The sequence below is a fragment of the Leptinotarsa decemlineata genome, unplaced genomic scaffold (assembly GCF_025532065.1).
Source record: "Leptinotarsa decemlineata unplaced genomic scaffold, Ldec_3_MD MMD2_tig00002082_RagTag_RagTag, whole genome shotgun sequence".
Classification (NCBI taxonomy): domain Eukaryota; kingdom Metazoa; phylum Arthropoda; class Insecta; order Coleoptera; family Chrysomelidae; genus Leptinotarsa; species Leptinotarsa decemlineata.
Genome location: NW_027412573.1, coordinates 1,255,675 through 1,278,969, shown reverse-complemented (window position 1 = coordinate 1,278,969; position 23,295 = coordinate 1,255,675). Strand labels below are relative to the sequence as shown.

Sequence of the window (23,295 nt, the reverse complement as noted above, 5' to 3'; positions counted from 1 at the left end):
TCCATGACTGAGTTTATATTGAATTCCAACTCATCTATTGTGTTACCAGACACTGATATGGTAGTGTCATCTGCGAACATAACGGTGTAACCATGTTTGATATATTTCGGGAGATCATTTTTATAGATTGAAAACAGCAGCGGTCCTAATATTGAACCTTGTCTATATTTTTTGTACGTAGCTCAAGATTGGTTTTGACAACATTTTCTCACAATACGTTTGTGTGACGGAAAAACTTTATTTGCTAGGGGGATATTTCCCAAAATATCATTGCATACGATAGAGTTGACTGTATTTGAGCGAAGTGGAAAACTCTGAGTATGTCAGAGCCAACTGAATCATTCAATTTTCATAACAAATTGCATATTTTAATCAATTTTCTAATTTAACCGGTGATATGACAGTTTCTACCCCCAAAAACTTAGTACTTGAGCACACAGGAAAGGATTCTGAAGCAAGTTTTATGAATACATTACTGTGATGCTTCATACGATTGCAGTATTGCAGAGTTTCCGTTTTGATAAACGTTTAACCACCGACATTTTATCGCACCAATTCAGCATTTCATTGAACACTTTTGTTGCCTCATTTGAAACATTCCTTAGATTTTTCAGTCAGATCATTCATATATAATAATGGCCCAAGAAGAGATCCTTGGGGTACCCAATGTTGATATTTTTTGCAAACGAGTAGAACTCCTTGATATGACGCCCTATTTCGAATTTTGGGAAAACCTGAAAAGTTCGTTCGATTAAAAAGGATGTGAATAGCCTCAATTCTACATCTCTGTTACCATAACTTTTAGGAGAGTATTATGATCAAGAGAATCAAAGACCTTTGTGAGATCAAAATAAAACGCAGCCAACTACTGGTGTAGATAACTCACAGCAAGAAAATGCCAGGTGCTGTAGGCTTCTAACAAATGATATTCTCCAGAATGTAAGAGAGAAAACAAAAGTTTGTTCATAATTGAATTCAAACAGAGGAAAAAAGCTGTACCGTTAGCACTGCGGAGATCTTATAATTTTTTGACACAGAACATCCATTTTACAATTCTGAAACACGATGTTCCGTGTCGAAATTGTCGTGACGTGTCTGTCTCGCGTGGAGTCTAGATTGAAGATTTCAAAGTATTCGTGGCACTTGCGGTAAATCTATGTTGTAGATGTAGATTAGTGGGGTATTTGTAGTCGTAACTTTAGTGGTGGCAGGGGCAACAACTATTTACCTGTTCCTTACCATACGGTAGTACTCGTACGGCTTAATATTTAACACAAGACTCAAAAAAATGGTAAAACCTGTTAGAAAATCCTCGAACAAAAATCCTCCTATTCTAAGCCACGAATTTATAATCCAAAATCATGCTGATATTGTGTCTTGTGTGGCAATGGTCTTCGTCGTTGGCCTTATGGTACAAGTGAGTACTTTCGAAAAAGCTTTGAACCTAGGTTAGAGTGTAATGTTTGATTGTTATTCGCAGGCGACAACTCCAATAGCTTCGATTTTCATTACTCTGCAACACAATGTAACTGAAGCTGGAGAAGTGCCTCTATTCAGCCCAGGCATCAAAGATTGGGCCTGTGTATTTTTCTATAGCTTGATCTGTATTGTGATTCATGCTATTATTCAAGAGTACGTTCTCGATGTAAGTACTAGGGAAATTTTCTTGAAATATGAAGCATTTTTCAAATTTTTTGTGCTTTAGAAAGTATCCAAGAAGTTGCACCTTTCTAAATCCAAGCTGGCAGTGTTCTCTACAAGCGGACAGCTGCTATTCTTTTACGTGGTTTCTGCAGTATGGGGCATCGATGTTATCATTAAGGAACACTATATTTTTGACATTGCCAGGCTCTGGTCTGATTACCCTGCGCCGATGTCCTTTTTGTTGAAGCTTTACATCATCGTGCAGCTAGCTTATAATCTCCATGAGATTCCCGAGCTGTACTTCCAGAAAACAAAGAAGGAAGAATATGCCAGCAAGGCTACCCAAAGCATTGCAGGGATTCTGTTGATATTCATTCCGTATTTTCTAAGGTAAGGTGGCTAGTTTATTCTAATTATAGAAATGGGAACGTAATGCATTCTTTTCAGTTTCAACCGACTGTTGGTTTGCTTGTTGGTCCTCCATCATGTTTCGGAAATCTTCAATCATGCTTCTCAGCTCATCCAAACTGTGGATAAGGAGGAAAAATTCACTAGAGGTAAGTTCAGTATGCTGCCTTGAAGTTGTTTTATGTTCAAAACTAGGTCAAGGCATTTCTGTGTTACATTTAGAGACCTAGTGTTATTTTTTGAAAGTTAAGCATATGTTGAAGTGAAGGGAGAATGCTCTTTACTATATAGACATAGGGCATACAGTGAGGGTATGCCGAATATGTCCCATATGGATTAACTACATTGTTTGCAGACGGTTCTTCAGTGGTCGTGTCAGCACAAACTCTAGAGGAACTAGAGACGCAGATATTCAGTCACCAGTGCATTCAGAGCTTGTGTAAGAGAAATTATCTTATTCTGAATGTTGACAAAGCAGTGTGACTCAATTTTAAATACAGAAAGAATTTTCCCAGTTTGTCTTCTAAATTACAACTCTCCGATTGATACAAATTTTCAGGGCTTCACCTTGATATGAATCTCAGGTGATACACTTGGCTACAATTTTTTTTTCATCAAATATTCATTGATCAATTGTCTTCTCTAACATCACTTTATAATCGGGGGACGTCTGTGAATTCAGACAGAATTTTTGTTTGTCAAAATTAACTTGTCTTATGTCTAATACTAGTGCATTATTTCATATTCTCGGGATAAATAAATGTAATAAATCTTCGTTGAATTTGAAGATTGGGGCATCGAACAGTTTCATGAGAACTCTTCTGTGTTTAAAGAAAACATTTTTATATTGACACATGAGAACTTTTAAGGTCACGATGTAAAATTTTTATATTTGATATACAATTCAGAGAAATTTTTTTTTTACTCGCTTGATTCTTTTTGTATGAATTGTTATACTGGGGATTTACTGCTTCCAAACCATTGACACTTTGATGTGTTGATGTTTGTGAGACTCTCGCTATGTAATAAGCTTTCTCAATCATTTTCATAGTGAGTATGAAAGCATTATTTGAATACGTTACGGATTTTCATCAAAAATCACAAATGTTTTTGTATATTTTTTTCAAGGAACTAGGGCGGTTTCGAACATCTTGCAGCTCATAGCACGCGTAGTGAGCATTGTTTTGGCAATTCTAACCCTCTGGTACGGCCTGGCTTTGGGAGAGCAGAAGAACCTCGACTTTCAAGCTGGATACTACAACACTCCCGTTATCCGCCTTGCTGTCTTGATCGGCATTCTAGGGCTCCAAATGTGAGTAAAATGCTTCAATAAACCCAATAACTTGAGTCTGAATGTGAAATTTTTAGAAGATTTCACTGATAAATAGTTATTTATTTTTTTTTGGAAGTTTTCCATATAAATTGACTGGTTATTAATTTTTTTTTTCAGTAGATGTTATCTTTGTAACTCTGAACAAAAATTTCCGTATTCGTGACTTGCCATAAATATAAAGTACTCTACTCAACTTATTAAGTTTCCTAATGTTAGATTATGTATTAATGTATATGTTCTCTATAATTATTTTCCAGGTTATATCGGGGCCGAAAACTGAATCTCGTATTTTTTCCAGGTTCCTGACCTTCAATGTCATCAAACAAGAAATCGAGAGGTCTCGTGAGTTGAAAGCCGCCACTGCCGTCCCCAAAACGAAGGTGCAAAAGAAGGAAAAGAGCAAGAAAAGTACGTAGCAGTTTATATAAGTAGCAGTATTTACGATTTTCTTCGTGGTCCTGTGTCTGACTTGCCATTCTCTGTTCCAGCCAAGAAAAGTGAGGAATCTGATCTGCCTGAAGTCGATCAAAACACCAACAAAACTTTGAGGAAGCAGAAGGTCAAGTAGTTCGGTAATTAGAGGCAATCAAGTGTGCTAGTTTATTTTGTTTGTGCAACGTCTCTCTTTTACACCACATCATCAATTTTATTTATTCGTATTGATTTTTACGATATATATATTTTTGTTGTAGATTCGGAACCTCTATTTTAAATTTATTTTTTCTATTTACTTATGATTTGTATGCGCCGTACAAAGATCCCTCCACTTATATACTTTTTGAAATTAAATTGAATTATTACAGTGAGCGTTTTAATTTTTATACCTGACTTCAATCTCATAATTTTTACTTTTTATGTCGGAATTTCCAAGGAACCGTTGATAAAACGTGTGGCCCTTCCATAGATACTGATTCCTAAATATCCATTTTTCAATTTATGGACATAGTTATGAAATGCTTTGTTGTTTGTGAATTTTTAATGTAATTGAGCTATCCTAGATTTCTAGATGGAATTATTATGCCTTTGTTAAGCCAATGCTTCTTCAATTTTGGTTTTAATGGCTTAGTAGGATTGAAAGGAGTTCAAACACAAGAGAAAAATAAAAGTTTTATTTGAGACTAGTTGACAAAAACTTAACAAACAACTTGGGTATGTGCTCAGGATTGGGAGCGTGAGTTCTTGAATAACTTATATATTGTCTCTTAGCACTCATCAGTTGTTGCACACTGATGTTGGACACGTCAACACTCAAGTCCTGGTAGCCGGGCACTTCCACTAAGCCGTGTCCACCTACATTCACTACTTTTATCAACTCATCCACAATATTCTTTGTAACCCGGTCCAAGTCGTACAAAAAGTTCGTGGACTTCAACGGTGGATTCTGGGTCGACATATTTGGCTTCGGCCGGCCTTTGTTGAAGAGGCTGGCAAAAATTGCGGCAGTGTCCAGGGTGTGTTCGGGAAAGACCATGAACAGAGGCGAGTCCCATCTGTTCTTTCCTTCCGGGTCTTCAAATCGCATCAAGAGTGCATCGAAGGTGGCTCTGTCGTACTTCTCCGACTCGTTTTCTCGATTCTCATTGAAGTTCCAAGCTTGATCCCGGTTGATTTCTGTGTGAACTGTGCATTGTGTACATTTGTTAGCTTTCGTACCGCAGAATAGCTCATACCTAGAATAGAATTCTATGAACTAACAAGCTCTCAGACTAGTAATATTTTACAGACATGAAACCTCATGAGGTTCTCGAAAAGCTGATTTTTTATTTGCTCATAACATTTTTGTGTACAATTTGTAAATAGTAATAAATCAATAACTTGCGATTGGTGCTCAATTGCATACCTGTAACCTTTTATGTAGTTCAAGGCGTCTAGGATGACGACGTTCGTTGGCGTTATTAATCTTAGCACTTCCGACTTCAGAACACCGCGAATGTGTTTCTCTTTATTGGAATCTGCATATAAGGAGGTCTTTTCGAAACCAGCTCTGATCATTTGATCATATTCGCTGACTATGTGTACCTCTTTTCCTTGCTCTTCGAAGAATTTTTTTAGTTCCAAACTTCTTGTAGTTTTTCCACTACTGGGAATACCTGTAATAACTATAAAAGGCATTTCAAATTAAATGAAAACACGAACGTAACCTCAGTCTTCAAAACTGTCATGATGTCTATGTTGTCTCTTTGTCTTTCTCTCCCTCTCTTTCTTTATGTCTTCACGTCTTTCGCTTCCATAGGAGTGTTCGTTTAAAACGAATCGGAGCAAGCAATTTGCTCGCTTTGCTGAGCAATGCAGATCTGTTACCTGTTATATCTGTCCAGCGTTCGGTATTTACGAGAGCGAGGAAAAAAAATGTGATCGGTTCGAATCAGATTTTTTAGTTGTCAGTTGTCATATTCGAATAAAATTGGTTGAGTTTCAGGTATTTTTTTTGAGAGTTCCGTGGTGGCCGTGGTAGTGGATGGACGTGCTGATAACGTTTGTCCACAAAGAAGGTACTCGGATGCCATGTGCTATCGTGGGGCTCGGTTTTGTGTTGTGTTAAATATTGAAATGTCAAGTGTCTAAAAAAGTGATGAATAAATGACCCCCTTTATTCACGCCGGTATCCAGGCCGGGCGGATAACCACGTAAAGGGGGCTGTATATGTGGAAAAAACCAAAAGGTCTCCCAAGAAGGAAACGACTTTTAAAAAAAATAAAAAACTTCTGTTTTTTATTATAAAAAGTTCAATAAAAAGGGGTAGCAGCATTGCTTCGAGCAAGACCGCTGCACCCCCCCGACGAAGCTTCTGTCAATTCGATAGGAGGAGCCTGGACAAATGCGCCCGAGTGGGAAGCAACTTCCAACCAATTTAGAGAGAGGTATTTTTTTGGAAATTATCAACTTCTGGTGCAATTTTTGACACGTGTTTGTCAGCACTTCACTGTTTTCTGAAAAGAGTTTATAACACATTTTTATTGACATAATAATGGCTAGTCATTCTTGAATAGATATAAATTCATAGTTATAAATTACAGTTCTGTTGTAGAAAAAAAAATTCGTCGATTTGAAAATGAGTTATCGGGACTTGCAACTTCAAACATAGCTCAGAACTGAATAAAATGTAATATTTTTGCATACTGTATATATAATATACAATGTATAAAATCGAACTAAGTTCGGAAAGCGTGTGATATGAATGATAAAAATTGATTTGTTTGTCCAACCTAGCTGGTCTTCTTGAGATGCAACAACAATTAAACATATATGTACGCAGGTGATTATTTTCAACTAAATAAAGACTAATATCGCACTACAAATGATATATGAATTGTTGTCAAATTTCTCAACGACAGCTCTCGTTACACTTCTTACTGTATGTATCCCACGTTTGTCGTTTTAAATATTAAGAGTATTTTCAAAGCTTTTGCAATCACGTATCTGTATCGATTTAAGACTGTTCATGACACTAGAAGAAATTATTTCATTTTTTATTGTATAAAATCTTCTGATAATCTGGCTATTGTTGAAAATGAGTGTTGGCAGGATCCCGCAGTGATGACATTATGCACTCTGAGATATGATACCAAAAAATGGGGATGTGACCTTACGGGTTGTAGCTATACTGTATCTCTAGGTTTTGTTCTATGGCCATTGCTCGTAACAACAGTAAAATTGAGACGAAGATAAATTTAGGTTAAAGTGAAGCGGTTTAGCAGTGAAAATTTTCAGTGAAATTCGAATTTGAAATAAATTTTACTCATATAATATATTATAATGTCGAAGTCGAACAATTTGAGACTAACAATAAATTTATCAAATTTTTTTTGTGATCATAGGCACAGGGCAAGGATATTTGTTAACGAAAACATTGAAACTATACAAGATTTACAAAATAAAATATCTCAAATTTTTGGAATCGACAATTTCTATTTAATTTCTCAAGATGAGTTCCTTCCTCCCTCTGAGAATGTTGGAATGCTCCAAAATGGGGAAGTTCTTTGGTAAAACACTTTTTTTTATATAAATTAGTGTGCTTGTGTTTTGTCCTTATGCGCAAAAAATGTCATTGGTTTTATACTCCAATACTACACTGTACTTTTAGATTTCTAGTTCTTCATCATTACATATAAAGTTTTGTGGTTGTGTAGTTTCAAAGGAAAAAATGAATATATCAATACTAATTTATTACAAGATGTGTAGATTATGCATAGAAGTTCCAGCTATAAACTGGAAGAATGGTTGCGAACAGCATTGCTCCATAATTTTTGACAGTACAATTTTTCCTTTTTTGTTCTTCTCTTTGGAAGACGTCTGTAGTTATTCCAATACATACATCAAAGGATATAGAGAACTATAGACCAATTTCAATATTTCCCAGCAAAATTTTCATGGTCAAACACAATCAAAATATATCCCTAGAGTTCCCAATAACTTCAAGAGTTCCTCAAGGCTCTGATTTGGGGCCTCTACTGTTTACATTTTTCATTAATGATCATTCATCAGTGCTGAATTATTTAAAAGAAAATTTGAATATTTGTGTTGATTGATTTCTAGAGATTCCAGTAAGTTTAATGTTTGTCTTTTATTTTCTGTATGTGATATTTTGTATTCCATGAAATTGTGGTTGTTCTCTAAAATGTGGCAAGCTTAGGTGGAATTGGTTCACTTCAGTTCAAAACTTCTTTTGTTCTGAGATTCTTGTTTTGAAATTTCTTGAAGTCGTTCCTATATTATATATAAAATTCATAGTGTGAAATTTGTATAATTCTTATCATGGAATAGTCACAATGACTCAAACATTGGTTCTGCATTTTGTGAACAGAGCTATAGTTTGGAGGCTCAAAAAGTTTGCAAAAACTAGATCTTTCTGAAAGGACAGTTTGATACACTTCAATATTGTAAAAAATATAGGATTTTCATGATTACCAACATTTCCAAATCAAAATCCACTGCACCTTTTGTTAATTTCAAGGGCAATGCCAGCCAGGCCAACTGAAGCAATCCAAGTATTGAATGAAACTCGGTCAGCTATTGAGAACAATGTTTCCAGCAAGTCCAGAAAAAAAATCAGCTTGCAAGTCGATTCAACAATCGAAAAACCAAATAAATCCAAGAAAAGAAAAAAATCACGCCATGCACTCGAAGACACCTTGGAAGAAGAAATGATTCCAGAACCCGATCAAGATCGACAGAGTAAGAAAAAAAATAAAAAGAAAAAAAGTTTATCGGAAAGTGAGTCTTTTGAAGTGATTTTTACAAGTGAATCGCCAGAACCTAGTAAGTATATTTCATGTATCATTTTGCAAATTCTGCTAAAACTGCTATTTCCACACACTTAGGCCAAAATCTAACATTTCCTTGTACAACCAGTACAAATATTAATATTGAACGCTCTTTGAGAAAGGACCGATTACTGAAGCCGAAATTCATGCTTCATTGAGATTAATGAAAAATAAAAATGACCTGTCAATACCAGTTGTGAAAGAAATATTTCACCTTATTGTATCTCCCCTAATTTATCTAATGAATCAATCCTACAAGGTAGGCTACTTTCTAGGAGAGTTCAAGAAAGCCTTAGTCATTCCTCTTTTAAAAAAAGGAATTAGAAATGACCTGAATAACTACCGACAAATTTCATCACTTTGTTCTCTTTCGAAATCCTCAGGGATCTGTCCTCGGTCCTTTGCTGTTTTTATTATATATAAATGATCTGGTATATATAGGCAAATTCACAAGTTTTGCTGATGACACGTCTATACTTTGGCGTAAAAGAAGCACTGATGCACTGAAAATTAGGGTAGAGCATGATATAGGCAAAGTTAAACAATGTTGTGATGCCAATTAATTATCTTTCAATATATCAAAGACTAATATAATGTCATTTAAATGTAATCTGGACCATGTAATTCTTGAAGAACACATCATTGATCATTGGCAAATTTTTAGGCCTCAACATAGACAATAAATTGAAATTTGGAAAGCATATTAGTATACTATGCAAAAAATTATCCTCAAGTTGTTATGCGATAAGGTCTATCTCTAACTCTTTGGACTATCACTCTGCTAGAAAAGTATACTTTGCACTTTTCAAATCCCACTTGAGGTACGGAGTTTGTTTCTGGGGAAGCAGCTGTCAAAACTTAATGAATCAAGTTTTCACAATTCAAAAAAAACTGAGCTTCATTACCAGAGCTGGAGTCCAAGCTTCCTGTAAGCCCTTTTTTTAAATCATCACATCTTAACAGTCTACTGCCTCTTTATTTTAGAAACAGTCTGCCTAATGCACAAAAAGCACAAAAATAACATCTCAATCTCAACTCAAAGTTATGTCACTCTTCTCACATTCAATATTCCTCTTCCTAGCCCATTAACAGCACAAATTAAAAACTTGATTCTTTATAATAGCAAAAAATATTTCAATCATCTCCCCTTTTCAATCAGAAAGTTAACCTGCTACAAACATATTATTATTTCCAATTTTCATCATCAAAGTGTGTTTCTGAAATAGCCGATTTTTCAAATTTTACGTGCCCATCTTTGTAAAAGTAGACAATAGTGCCAACTTATGGCAAAAATATACAGTGTGACCCATTTTTAATTAAAACACCCCCCTAAAATTTGAAGTTGTGAACCGATTTTAAAAATTTTTTTTTTAAATGTCAAGTACTAAAAGGTCTACCTTGGGAAAAAATTTGAAATGTTTATTAAAGTTTCAGGGCATACTACGATATTTTTTCTTAGTCGAAAATCGGGATTTTTTATTAGCGATTTTTTTATTGAAAAAATCACTACGCCACTGGATTCAGAGTGCCTCTAAACAAGTGTGACCAAAATTTCATGAAAAAATATTCATTATTAACAAAGTTATGACAACTCAAAAATTCGAAAATTCACACAGCTGTCACAATATATCATTTTTTTATGATTTCAACAATAAAATGCCGCCAGATAAAAAAAACAAATAGCGTAAATATTTTTAATGAAAATAACGGAATTACATTCACACAATTCAACTAACAATGAAGCAAAAAATTTTAATAAACGTAACTAATAACTAATTACTGAAATGTTTCGATTCAGTGCAACAATCAATTCTAACACCTTCAAACAAATCAATTCTAACTCATATTCTAGTAGCCTCTACTAATCCATCATGTATTTTGATACATGTGTCGTAGCGCTTACGAATGTTTCTGATTACGTTCCTTAGTTCTTGAGGGCTAATATCTGCACATACCTGTCGAATTCTTGCACAAAGTTCATTTCTATCTCTTGAGCGGTTTTTGTAAACCTTTTGTGTGAGAAGTCCCCAGAGAAAAAAGTCCAAAACTGTGAGGTATGGAGATCTGGGTGGCCACTCTATAAACGGCCTACCACGGCCTATCCATCGGGTTGGAAAATGTTCGTTAAGCCATTGCCTCACAGCTCTGGCATAATGAACTGAACCATCTAACTGGACAATTAAATTTGATCGTTCATTGATTGGCAGCTCGTGAATAGCATCCCAAAACTCTGTGTTTAAAAAATCTAGAAAACTCTGCGCATTAATGTTTTCCTCAAAAAAGAAAGGACCAATAATTCGTTCGTTCATTATCCCACGCCAGACGTTGATTTTTGGGAATACTGGCTTTTACAGTTTATTACCCAGTTAGGACTATCCGCTGCCCAATAGCGACAATTCTGTGATGACACTACTCCATTTGTAGTGAAAGTGGCTTCGTCGGTATATAAAATATTTTTTAGGAAATTTCTATTGTTTAAATATTCCCCTTGGGCCCATAAACAATATTCCAGGCGTCTTGCTTCGTCGCCTTCTTGAAGTGTGTGTAAAAATTTTGGCTTGAAAGGTTTAATATTCTTCGCCTTGAGACATCTCCGAATAGTTTCTCGTGGAATATTCAAATCTAAAGTGGCATTCCTTATACTGGCATTAGGATTATTTCCGAAATAATCTAAAATGATTTGATCATTCCTGTCATTCCTGTTTCGTCTTTGTACAGGATTACTTTTCAACATCATTTTTGATACTGCACCAGTTTCATTGAATATTTTATTTACCGTACCCCAGCTAATACGAGGACGATCTGGATGTCTCTCATTAAATACTCTGCAAACCTCTCTAGCACTTCTAACGTCATCTCCCGACAGGCGTACAATTTCAATTTTCTCTCTTACGCTCAATCTTGCAGCCATGACACAAAATAATTCGAAGAACTGTAAGGTGAATATTGTTGACAATAGTACACTTAAATCTTTCACAAGTATCAAACTGTAATATCATTTCCATGGCAACTTAGATTTAAATTGAAATATTAGGCCTTAGTTTTAGTTAATTTGCGTGAAAACTTGAATGTAATTCCGTTATTTTCATTAAAATTATTTACGCTATTTGTTTTTTTTTCATCTGGCGGCACTTTATTGTTGAAATCATAAAAAAATATTCTCATGGTTATATCTGTTGATTTAGGGTGTTTTTTCTGACTGTTAGCTGTGTGAGTTTTCGAATTTTTGAGTTGTCATAACTTTGTTAATAATGAATATTTTTTCTTGAAATTTTGGTCACACCTGTTTAGACACTCTGAATCCAGTGGCGTAGTGATTTTTTCAATAAAAAAATCGCTAATAAAAAATCCCGATTTTCAACTAAGAAAAAATATCGTAGTATGCCCTGAAACTTTAATAAACATTTCAAATTTTGTTCCAAGGTAGACCTTTTAGTACTTGACATTTCAAAAAAAAATTATTAAAATCGGTTTACAACTTCAAATTTTAGTGGGGGTGTTTCCATTAAAAATGGGTCACACTGTATAATTAAAAATTGAGGAGGAAAACAAATATTAACAGAGTTTTCTTTATTAGAAGATAATCCAAGAGCTGACATTGAGAAGGAAGCTAGTAACAGAATTTCTTTCGGAAGAGCACCAAGAAGCAGTCCACTCTTCCATAAGAAGAACGTAACAATTCCACTGAGTACTGATCAGTATTTGGAAAAAAAGAAAATCAACATTGTCAGAATCGACTATATTAGGGGAGGTCCACCTGATCTTGAACAAAAGAAAAACGAAGAAAGTCCAGAAGAGAAACATGAGCAAATGGATACTGAAGAAAATCGAAGTGAGGAACTGCCAAAACCTGTCAATGAATTAGCAATAGAAGAAGTGGTTACAGAAGCACCCGTGACTGCGTGCAAAGAAAACCTCGAAGCTTTAGGCGCTAAACCGAAGGTGACTCTCAACAACTCAAAATCAGATATTTGCGAAACAGTCCCAGAGACTGTCTCACCGAACAAGTCAGACTTGAAATCTGCGACAATTCTACCATGGCCAAGAATTTTCAGAACTCCAAAATGGAGAAAGCAACAAGCTGAGGCAGAAAAAAACATAAAATTTCATCAGGGAAACCTTGCATTAGTACCTGAATATTCTGATTCTGAATCAGCCAAAGAAAAGACAGTTCTCAAGGAAGATTCTCGAGATAGTGACAAAGCACCCCTGGAGACAAATCATGTGTCAGAGAAAAAGACTGAAGATGGTTACTCTGCAAGAAACGTTGTCCTAGAAGCAGAGTCAGGTCCTAGCCAGTCAGAACTTGAAGAAGTGTCGACGTTTTCTTCAAGTTACGTGGACTTGTCTTCTATATCCGAAGATAAGTTGCTGCAAACCTCCTTTGACGGGTATGAAAAGCGTTCGAAATTGCCATCTGAAACCTGTAATACAGATTCATCACTAGGGATGTCTGGTGTGCAGAGGATTCGTGAAGGAGGAAATCGGCAATCTAGAAAGCAAATCAGCGGCGTAGGTGAGAATCTTCATTTCATTGATTTTGAACAAACAAACTTTTTTGGATATTTACAGAAAATCGTAAAGTATGATTGGGTATGCAATGGCCTTGAAAAACCAATGAGTTTGATAAGTTTCTATTGCCTGGACTCTGGAATGGTGAATGTTCCTACTGACGAAAATAAAACAAAACAACGCATTTTAAACTTATCATTTCAACCTTTTTCTGTAAAAAATTATTCAAATACTTGAAAAAGAGGAATGAAATGATGTATTCAACATTTAAAGGGATTCGTTTCTATTTCACCATTTGGCAACATCGGTTATAGCTAATAAAGGACAATGAATCTGTTACCTGTATGAGACAAACAAAGATGACATATTTCAGAGGCGTGCTGTTCTGTTTACTTATGTTCCGAGTTCTTCTTTTCTATTCAATGGCCTCAGCATGTTCCGAGTTCCGACACATTCTGTGACATACGACATTTTGTGCATCTAACACATCTTCGTCTATATGAATAAATAACAAAACAACTGCTGTGGAGGTGGTATTGAACTATAATTTATATTTTGACTTAATTCTTCTTCTTCTAGCATACTACTAACTTGAACTCCAATCTAGCATTCTAGACGCTGTTGCCAATATGTGAATTAGAAACAAATCCCTTTAAATTTCACAAACTACACCTAAACGATTTGATCACCACAAACTTTATTTATTGAAAAAATATATCACATGTTTCGCTAAACATTAGCTTTTTCAAGTGATTAATCACATGATTAATCAAGTGATTAATCACTTGAAAAAGCTAATGTTTAGTTTATTAATGTTTAGTTTAGTTATGTTACATTGTCTCATACATTCAAGAGAGATAGCTGACTGGGTGGCAATATGGCTAATATATAAAGTTGAATTTCTTATTTTTGGTGGGTGGTATAAATGCATAACTGATTTATTTTATTAGGGTTCATAAACCTTTAAGAGCCATTTGAAAATATAGCTCGTTAAATTCTATTTAGAACCATGGATTTCGAGTACATTTTATTTCATATCGAAGCGGGACTAGGCCCGTGACGTCACGGGCCTAGGAAATACGATTTTTAATAATTAATTACAGGAAAACAACGCTAGTTAGAGAACTGAAACAAAGTACACTATTTTTCAATTTAAAATTACTACCAAATGAACTGTAAACCAAAAATCATGAAACAAGCCCATTCTCAGGTGCCCTACTCGATGACCTCAGACACGCAGCGTCCGCCATTTCGCTAGAGTCCACCTACGAGACAGACGCCAGCGAATTCGTCACGAAAAGGGTACGCAAACGCAGCCGCAAGAGGCAGAAAAAATCTCACGAACCCGTTAATAGCGTCACCTCGTCAAAAATAGGACCCTCTCAGCCCCGACCGATGAACGTCCAAGGATCTCCTCGGTTACACATCAAGTTCGGGGCGGATGGCGAAGCCGAAAAATTAGAAATGAAGCCTAGAACTGAGGTCGATGAAACCAAAAACGAAAGCACGACATTTCTCACGGAAATCGGGGACGGGCGTAAGGTTGAAGAGACAGACATCATGGCGTATCCATTGATGACGACTATGGAGCCGAAGGCTCTGGACGTGATCGCGTTCAAGGTATGTAATTTATTTATTCATTTATGAATGGAAATCTTTCAGTTTGTATAATGTTAGGTGCGATATACATGTGTTGGGTTATTTGGAAAGTTTTGTGGGGGAGCTAGCCCATGGCCTGATCCACTGCAACCTTTTTAGATCTATTGTGATGCTCCTTGGTATTTTGATGAGACTCCATAGCCTTGACATTGATTTCAAGCGGTGCTATACAATAACTGTGTATCCGGTTTCAGAGATGTCAAACTGGGCGTTCCTCAGGGCTCTGTATTAGGTCCGCTGTTGTTCATTATCTATATAAACGATCTGACCCTTTCCTATATCCACTCGAAAGTGTTCTTTTCGCAGACGATACCACATTAATTTATTCACACAAAAATCACAAGTCACTGGTCAGACTGGCTAAGGAAGCGGAAGAGAAAGCCGAGTCTTGGTTTCTGGCGAATAGACTCAAACTAAGCAACGACAAATTCCAGCAATTAATAGTAACCACAAATACATCTCCGCAGGAAGACAGAAATGTCAGACTGCTTGGCCTTGTTCTGGATCACAAACTCACCTGGTCAAACCATGTCAGTCAACTAAGCCTAAAATTGTCCAGCTCACTCTTTGTAATTCGCCAACTGAGGCCCGTAACAAACTCATACACCCTACGAACCGTCTATTTTTCCCTCTTTCAAATCCATCTTAATTACGGTTTACTACTTTGGGGAAACTCAACAGCGGCACCAAAAATATTCTTACCTACTACAAAAAAAGGCTGTAAGAATTCTCTCCAACGCTAATTATCGTGATACATGCAGACCACTTTATAAAGCACTGAAAATTATGACCCTTCCATCTCTCTTTATATTGAGCACACTACTGGAAATACATAAGAATCTGTCGAATTTAACTCTGCAATCCGCTGTCCACGAACACAATACATTATAAATCAGAGTACCCAGATATAGACTTGCCAAATCTTCCAAAAACTCACTCAACTACAAACTATATAATGTGCTACCAGATAAGTTGAAAAATGCAACCATGTATACGTTTAAATTCACTATTAAACTCTTCTTGACGGACACTTTCTACTCACTAGAGGAATATGAAACTTGTGTGATGAACGGGGGCTTGATGACGTATACTCGCTGAGCAGTCATAAACCCAACCTGAACTAATAGTCTCACATGTATGTATCTATGTTTAATCTTAATATTAACACTTAATTTTAAGAAAGAAGTTTTTGGCTTTCTACTACTCCGTCTGATAAAAAAAAAAAAGGGATGAGAGGGGGTATATATACCAGTGAGGGTGACAGTGTTCTATGTGAGTACAATTTATTACCAATCATTCAAAGTAGAACTCATGTGAATGATATCTGATTCTTATTCCACAACAAATGTTTGAAATACAAACTGAGTAGAGAAAAGTATCTTCTGTATAATTCAGTGTTCATATAGAAGTATTTGTTTCGAAAGAAATATTTTCTTTCGTGTAATTCAATGTTTATATGAAAGTAGCTGTTTCAGGAGGACTTTCTTTCAGTTTGTGTCTGAAAGTTACTTCTTTGCATGATCTACACATTCATGTATAGAGTTTCAAATTGATTACTTCCTTCCTTTCTTTGGAAGATTCTCTCATCCCCCCCCTTTTTTTTGTATCAGACGGAGTAGTAGGAAGCCAAAAACTTCTTTCCCAAAAAAATTAATTCCAAACATTTTGGAAATATTCCGCTCGAGAATGAAAAATTGATGGCTTCTGCCAAGGTTGACAAAGCATTCTCTGGAATATGAAGAAGTACCTTTGCAGATATATCGTCCCATCCTGAGGTATTTTTGTTTTTTATACTTTTTAAGATGTCCATTATTTCCTCAGAATTAGTTGGTGTTAAAAAGAAAGAATCTCTTGTATATATGTTCGTCATATAACATTTAGGGTCTTCTTGCGGGGGGGATCATGGGTTTAACCACCATCGTGTATAGCCAATATACAATGTCTGGTTTTAGCCCCCATGTTTTTCCATAAGTGCGTCTGGCGAGCATCAGTGCTACCTCCGCTTTCCTCTCTATCCTGTCCAAGTGTTGGTTCCAGGTCAGTTTGGAATCTAGGATTACTCCCAGATATTTAACCTCCCCCGACACTTTTATTTCTTCACCTCGAAGTTTTAGAGGTCCCAGACCCTCCGTTTTAGTCCTTTTGGTGAATGCTACTATGGTCTATTTGGATGGGCTTATGTTGAGCCCTTCTTCTTCGGTCCATCTTGTTATAATGTTCAGGGCCTGCTGCATGCATCCCTTCACTACTTTATTGTATTTACCCTGGACTAAGATGACTAAGTCGTCTGCATAGCCCAGTGCTTCATACCCATTATGGTCCAAGAGACATAGTAGCTCGTCCATCACAAGGTTCCATAACAGAGGGGATAGAACCCCCCCCCCCCTGAGGACAGCCTCTTGCAACCCGTGCCACGACTGTTTCCCCCATAATGGTTGTATATACCAATCTTCCCCTAAGCATGCAGTCTATCCACCTACAGCTTGTCTTGTCGATCCCTCTTCTCCTCGACGCCTGGATGATTGATTCTAACGACGTATTATCAAATGCGCCCTTGATGTCCAAGAAAACAGCTAAAATTACTTCCTTGTTTTTGTAAGTATTTTCTACTTTTTCTGTTATCCGACATAGAGCCGTTTCTGTTGACATACCTGACTTGTATGCATATTGGTCTCGATGTAATGGTCTGATAGCCAGTGATACGTCCCTGATATGCCTGTCAAGTAGTTTTTCTAGCGTTTTCATCGCAAATGACATGAGACTAATTGGTCTCAAAGCCTTCGCCGAGTCCGGTCCGTTTTTCCCAGGTTTCGGAATAAAGGTGGCCTTGATCAGTCTTCAAGCTTTTGGTATGTGTCCCAGTGCTAAGCTTGCCCTGAGAATTATACACAATTTTTTTAAAAGTACTTCCGGTCCCTTTGGAAGCATTACTGGGTATATGCCATCAGGTCCCGGCGACTTATAGGGTTGAAATGAGTTTACAGCCCATTCAGAGTCTCCAGTTCTGAATTCGCCCAGGTGTTAGATTTGTAATTTCTGACCCGGGAAAGTGTACCCGGAAAAGCTCTCTGATAGTCTCTTCTCCGGTTTTTGTACACTCCCCCGTATTTGCTTTCAGATTATTTATTGAGACCTGAGGTTCCTTCGAGAGTATTTTGTAGAACCTGGCACATGCTTGGGTCTGTTCGACCTCCTCACATTGTCTTCTCCACGTATCTCTCTTGGATTTTCTCAGGACTTTGTTATACTCAGTTAGGGACCTTCTGTATTGGTCCCATGAACCTGATTTCCTTGCACATTTGACCAAGGCACATTCCTGTTTGATCTCTGATTTACTATGGGACAATGTTCGTTGTACGTAGAGATGATAGCTCTCTGTAATCGATCTGCTGCCAACTCTAGGTCTATGGAATCTCTGATATCAAAATCCCTGCGGTCTAAACAGGTTTCCAGGTCCACCTTATAGGCTCCCCAGTTTGTTTTCCGGGGATTTTGATATGTTAGGATCGAGGTCTGAATCCCTCCGATTTCAAAGTTTATGTGTCGATGGTCTGAACAATGGATGTGCCTTCAAGGGCTAGAACATCGGCCTCCCTTGTGACCCTCATATCCGGGTACCCAAGCTAGAGTGACCCTAATTGCCGCCTGGCTGTCAGAGAAAATGGCAATGGTTTTTATTTGTGACCTTCCCCTATACAGTGTTCGATGGCCGCTACTTCTGCCTGGAACACAGTTGCGTTATATCCGAGGCTAAGTGCGATTCTTGTCTTTGCTCTGCCTCCGTATATACCGGCTCCCACTCCTTCTTGGGTCTTTGAGCCACCTGTATACCAAGTTTCTTCCGCTTTTACCGGTGGGCCGTTTTGCCAGTCCTCTCTACTTGGTATGATGATCTTGAAATCTTTTTGAAAGTTGTTCTGCGGAACTGTGTTATCCACGGACATTCCTAGTATTGGATCTGCCTTCAGTTCATTGTACAGTTTTAGGTATTCTACACCGTGTGACTGACTGATTGGGATTTGCCCCTGCATTAGGCTATGTGTCACCAGTCGAGCTTCTCTTTGTATGTAGATGTGGAATAGTGGAAGTCCGAGTAGGACCTCAAGTGCTGCAGTTGGGGTCGTTCTCATGGCTCCCGCGACACTTAGGCACGCTAGCCTTTGTATGCCGCCTAATAGCCTAGCCGTAACCGATTGCGTTGTTCTTCTCCACCAAGTCACTACACCGTTTGTTATCATGGGACTCACTACCCTTGTATATTTCAAAAGCGTCATTTTTGGGTTCAGCCCCCAGTTTTCCCACACATTTTTCTGTAGATTTTCAGGGCCATCCTGGCCTTACGTGCTGTTTTTTGGATGTGGAAGTTCCACGTGAGCCATGCTCGCACCATCTGCCGACAATGTTCAATACACTTCAATTTGGAAGTTTGAAAAATACCACTTCCTGTTGAAATTTTCGAGATAAATGAAGGAAAAAAAGGGTTTAACAAAATAAATGAAAAGTTTTTGAGAAATTCCATTCCTCAACTTGTTTTTTTAAAACTAAACATTGCCTTTCGTTTCTCGCAGCATCAAGCTTTTTGACATTATTTCTACAGATGCCGCGATAGAAAAATGGCTCCTACGGCGCCATTTTGAAAGAAAACGGTCACATGTGTTATATACTTGAAAATAAAATTTCAAATGCTGTAAAATGGGCAAAAAAATATACAGGGTTCTATGCAACTCTCAATAAAGCAAGCAAAACAACCGGAATCCACCTAGTTTCTGTGCTGTGATGAAAGAAAAAATTATGTGTAAATTTTCTTTTACCTGTTTTTTCATTTTGATGTGCAATTTACAACGTGTATTATTAAGAACATGTTTTATGCATGAATTTAAGGAACCCTTGAAGAGTTTATATTGATGTGTCCTATATAAAAAACATACTGTGTGTTTTTGGTTGAAATGTATGCAAATCAATGAATATTATTATTGTTGTGTATCAAAGACGTTGAAATTTATTATTCAATTCAAGGTATATAAGTTGGATTCGGGTTACGAACCACGGATATCGTCTTATATAACTGCAAGGGTCCTCACTTTTGATGAAGAAACTAAGGCTGTCAATTTAGAAATACTTGGTAAGTATGTGTATTTTCCCAGTAGAATATTTGACTCCACAAAATTCAATAACTACCAAACAAATTATTACAATTACAATACAATTTATTGTATTTTAGAGTTTGAATATAACTATTGCTAACAGTAAATGGTAGTGTTTAAAGTTATTCATGACTTATCTAACTTTGTTGCTGGTGTGATATAAATCTACTGCAATTAAATATAGACAAATATCAAAAATTCACTTTTTTTTCGAAACAAAAATCCCATTAACCAGCCATAGAAAATCACTCGATCAGAACTGAAAACAACAAACACAATCAGAGATTTAGGAATCACTCTCAACCCTAAAATGTCATTTAAACCCCATATTGCAAATATTACTTCTAAAGCGCTAAAAATGTTAGGTTTCATTCTTAGATCTGCAAATTAATTATCTCTCACTTCAATAAAAATCATATATTGTTCAATTGTTAGGTCAATAATAATAAATTCCACAATTTAATGCCCTTCATATCATGTGGATATTGATATGCTTAAAGTATTCAAAATAAGTTTTTAAGGTACTCCGCATATAAACTGGGATATCATATTGGTGAATATGACTATAAAATTATATTGGACATTCTTAACTTGAATACTCTGGAAGATTAAAATCAGACCTTACACTAATTCGTAAAATAATAAATGGTAGATTAATTCCCCGGAACTTATAACTTTAAATGTGAATCCAAGGAGAACAAGAAATTCAGAAATCTTCAAAGTACCCTTTTGTTGCACCAACTATGGCCGGAATGAATCTGTAGGTAGAATTTTGAGACTTGCAAATACATACAATGTATTTTTTTATGATGATTTTTTTTAATTTTATATTTTTTCCTCAAACCCAGCTTAGATTACTGTTAAATGCAAATGTGTGAACTTGTTAGTTATTTTGTAAATACATAAATAAAAATAAAATAAATTAATAAATAAATATGGAGCGCCCAAAAGAAGGTTTCCCTTGTGCATGGGCGAAAGTATTTTTTTAAGTTCTTGTCTTGAGTATTTATAGGGGTTTTTTCAAGAATAATCTCGACCTATGTATTCATTATTTTCAGCGGGAGGGGATGAATTCCTACAACCCGAGGGTAAGTTTTTCATGAATGTAGAGGAGCCGAGTAAAACGAATAAGTATACGCTCGACTGGGCAGAATTGATCGAACCGAGGCTCCTGTATCCCTAACTGGAAATGAAACTGATTTCAGGCGAAAGAGGGGAACTTCAAAGAATTAAAATGTCGAATGATATAACTTGGAATCAGAGATGAAGCAATTTTAAAATTATTGTAGTGATACATATATATATAAAATCAGGCCAAAGGCTTTTTTCCGTTGTTGTGATATTTGTCTCGTTTACAAACTGTTGTTTTTTGTAAAAGCTCGCTAAGAAAATAGTTCAAGTTTTCTGCAGTTTTTCTGGTTGAATTCAACATATTATTTTGTAACGTCATAATGAGAGGGAAGCTCACGATGCAGAATGGGGGTTTACTCGAGCGTCATAGAGATCTATTGGGTTGCAAAGCTTAGATAATGAAAAAGATAAATATGTTATATAATGTATACCTTTTTCATCGGTGGGGGAACGGCTATAGATTTTCAAAAATTTAAAAGAAAACTGTTGCATGGACTTACTCAAGCACGTCAGATATAGATGGCACCTGTCGGATATAATCCAACGCCCTTCGTGGTATTAGCCAGGTGAGTAGTTGTTTTCTGATAGGTGTTACATGTGGTGCACTGTTTGGAACCTTTGGTGTAGTAATAAATATTACTGGAGTTTTTTCCCACCACCAAATCGTTATTTTAACACCTTGACACGTGTTTCGATCACCAAGTGATTATCTTCAAGAGGTTTGATCTTTCTCTTGAAGGTGATCACTTGGTGATCGAAACACGTGTCGCGGTGTTGAAATAACGGTTTGGTGGTGTTAAAAAACTCCAGTAATATTTATTTGATGGGTGTCAGTCCAACCACCTAGAGTGTAGGTAGAGAGTTGAGACTGGCCTGAACGAACTGTTCCTTTAGATAATTTGAAAAGATGTACCTTATTCTGGAGTATCCTCATTAATATCAGATGTTATGACTACATCTTCATTCGGTTTCAGCAATTGTTCACCTGCAAAACAAATCATTTTGATGTTTCCGTCGACACCTTTCCATCCATAGTCCAATGGTAAAAGACCAGTAATTTTTGTATTATGAGCATTACTCCACAAGCATGCAACAGATCTTGTCCGCAACACTTGCTGAAGTAATTCCGATTGACAGCACGCATCGTAATTCCAAATACTTAGTTACACACTTTGTATCAATATCAATTTGTATAGGGTAAAGGGTTCATATTTGGTGGAGGTACTCAACTAAGTACAAAGTATCTCGCTGTATATTAATCTGCCGCGCTTTAGTAAATCCCGTAACCCTAGCTTGGGCTTCCCTAGTATAAACAAAATTATGGTTTACTTCAATAATTTTGATCCAACATAAAAATCACGAAATTGAAACAGAACAAAGAATTTTATTTTCATTCCTCAGATAATTCATTTGGGGAATTTACAGAAATGTTGAACTGTATTTGTTCCAAACTGTTGTCTTGTTTTTCATTTGAACTCTGGCGTAAATGTTTTTTACTATTATTTTTTTGTATCCTGCCAAATATTTTATGTAATATACTTTTCTACTTCAATATGTATTGTTTTATTCAAATGAAATGAAAATAATGTCTTGTTTCATTTTCTACCTTCATTGATATTCCATAAATATATAGAATAAAGAAAATAGTTTCTACTGTGTTTATTTATTCGTTACGACCGGTTTCGGTCGTAACGAATAAATAAACACAGTAGAAACTAGACGAAAGTATTTTCTATATTCAACATGAATTTCTACAAAATAAATAAGTCATCAATCGAACAAGTTATTCCTTAAATACTTCTCTCCTGATATTAAAATTTTAAAAAATAGCTGAAAATAACAAAGTGATAGTAGAACAGACTTTGTCTAAAGACAGCATGAGCCGTTAGTTAGGGAAGCCACAGATTATGCTGTAGACGACCCCTCCCGATATAGAAGGCCCCGACACTGTCGAATGAGGCCCTCATGTCCCCCGTTAACGGATGAACAACTTTCTCATCCATCCCACCCCAGCCAGGTAGGGGTATCCCGTGAAGGGCGGCACTGATGTCTGAGGACTTCATACCGCCATACCATCAGCCATGAACCTATTGGTCCTTCTCGAGACCAATAATCAGCCGAAAGGGTAGGGGAGCTGGACTCCAATCCCGACTGACACGAAGATGACTTTTCACAGTATGAGCCTCACAAGGAGTTCCAG

At 36.5% G+C, this 23,295-nt stretch overlaps 3 protein-coding genes across 4 annotated transcripts; 2 read left to right on the top strand and 1 right to left on the bottom strand.

Annotated features, from left to right (window-relative positions):
* Window positions 1–1,094: 1,094 nt before the first annotated feature.
* On the top strand, window positions 1,095–4,187 carry TRAM (translocating chain-associated membrane protein 1). Its single transcript, XM_023159389.2, has 7 exons — window positions 1,095–1,417; window positions 1,481–1,645; window positions 1,706–2,034; window positions 2,092–2,201; window positions 3,181–3,364; window positions 3,684–3,793; window positions 3,874–4,187. The coding sequence occupies exons 1-7, from the start codon at window positions 1,289–1,291 to the stop codon at window positions 3,951–3,953; spliced, it is 1,107 nt and encodes a 368-aa protein (XP_023015157.1). The 5' UTR covers window positions 1,095–1,288; the 3' UTR covers window positions 3,954–4,187.
* A 293-nt stretch (window positions 4,188–4,480) lies between these two features.
* On the bottom strand, window positions 4,481–5,576 carry LOC111504693 (protein KTI12 homolog). The gene is made up of 2 exons (XM_023159367.2): window positions 5,226–5,576; window positions 4,481–5,055 (listed from the first exon to the last, which is right to left on the bottom strand). The coding sequence occupies exons 1-2, from the start codon at window positions 5,495–5,497 to the stop codon at window positions 4,494–4,496; spliced, it is 834 nt and encodes a 277-aa protein (XP_023015135.2). The 5' UTR covers window positions 5,498–5,576; the 3' UTR covers window positions 4,481–4,493.
* Window positions 5,577–7,026: 1,450 nt separating this feature from the next.
* LOC111504712 (uncharacterized) lies at window positions 7,027–22,685 on the top strand. 2 transcript variants are annotated; one of them, XR_012465774.1, is made up of 7 exons: window positions 7,027–7,368; window positions 8,340–8,644; window positions 12,227–13,165; window positions 14,372–14,781; window positions 19,837–19,942; window positions 21,023–21,661; window positions 22,070–22,685. XR_012465774.1 is itself a non-coding variant. In XM_074176791.1 (6 exons), exons 1-6 carry the CDS (start codon window positions 7,142–7,144, stop codon window positions 21,145–21,147), a joined length of 2,112 nt encoding a protein of 703 aa, XP_074032892.1. In that variant the 5' UTR covers window positions 7,027–7,141; the 3' UTR covers window positions 21,148–22,685. The 2 variants fall into 2 exon arrangements, 1 of the variants encoding a protein (XP_074032892.1); XM_074176791.1 differs by having other exon boundaries at window positions 21,023–22,685.
* Window positions 22,686–23,295: the final 610 nt, after the last annotated feature.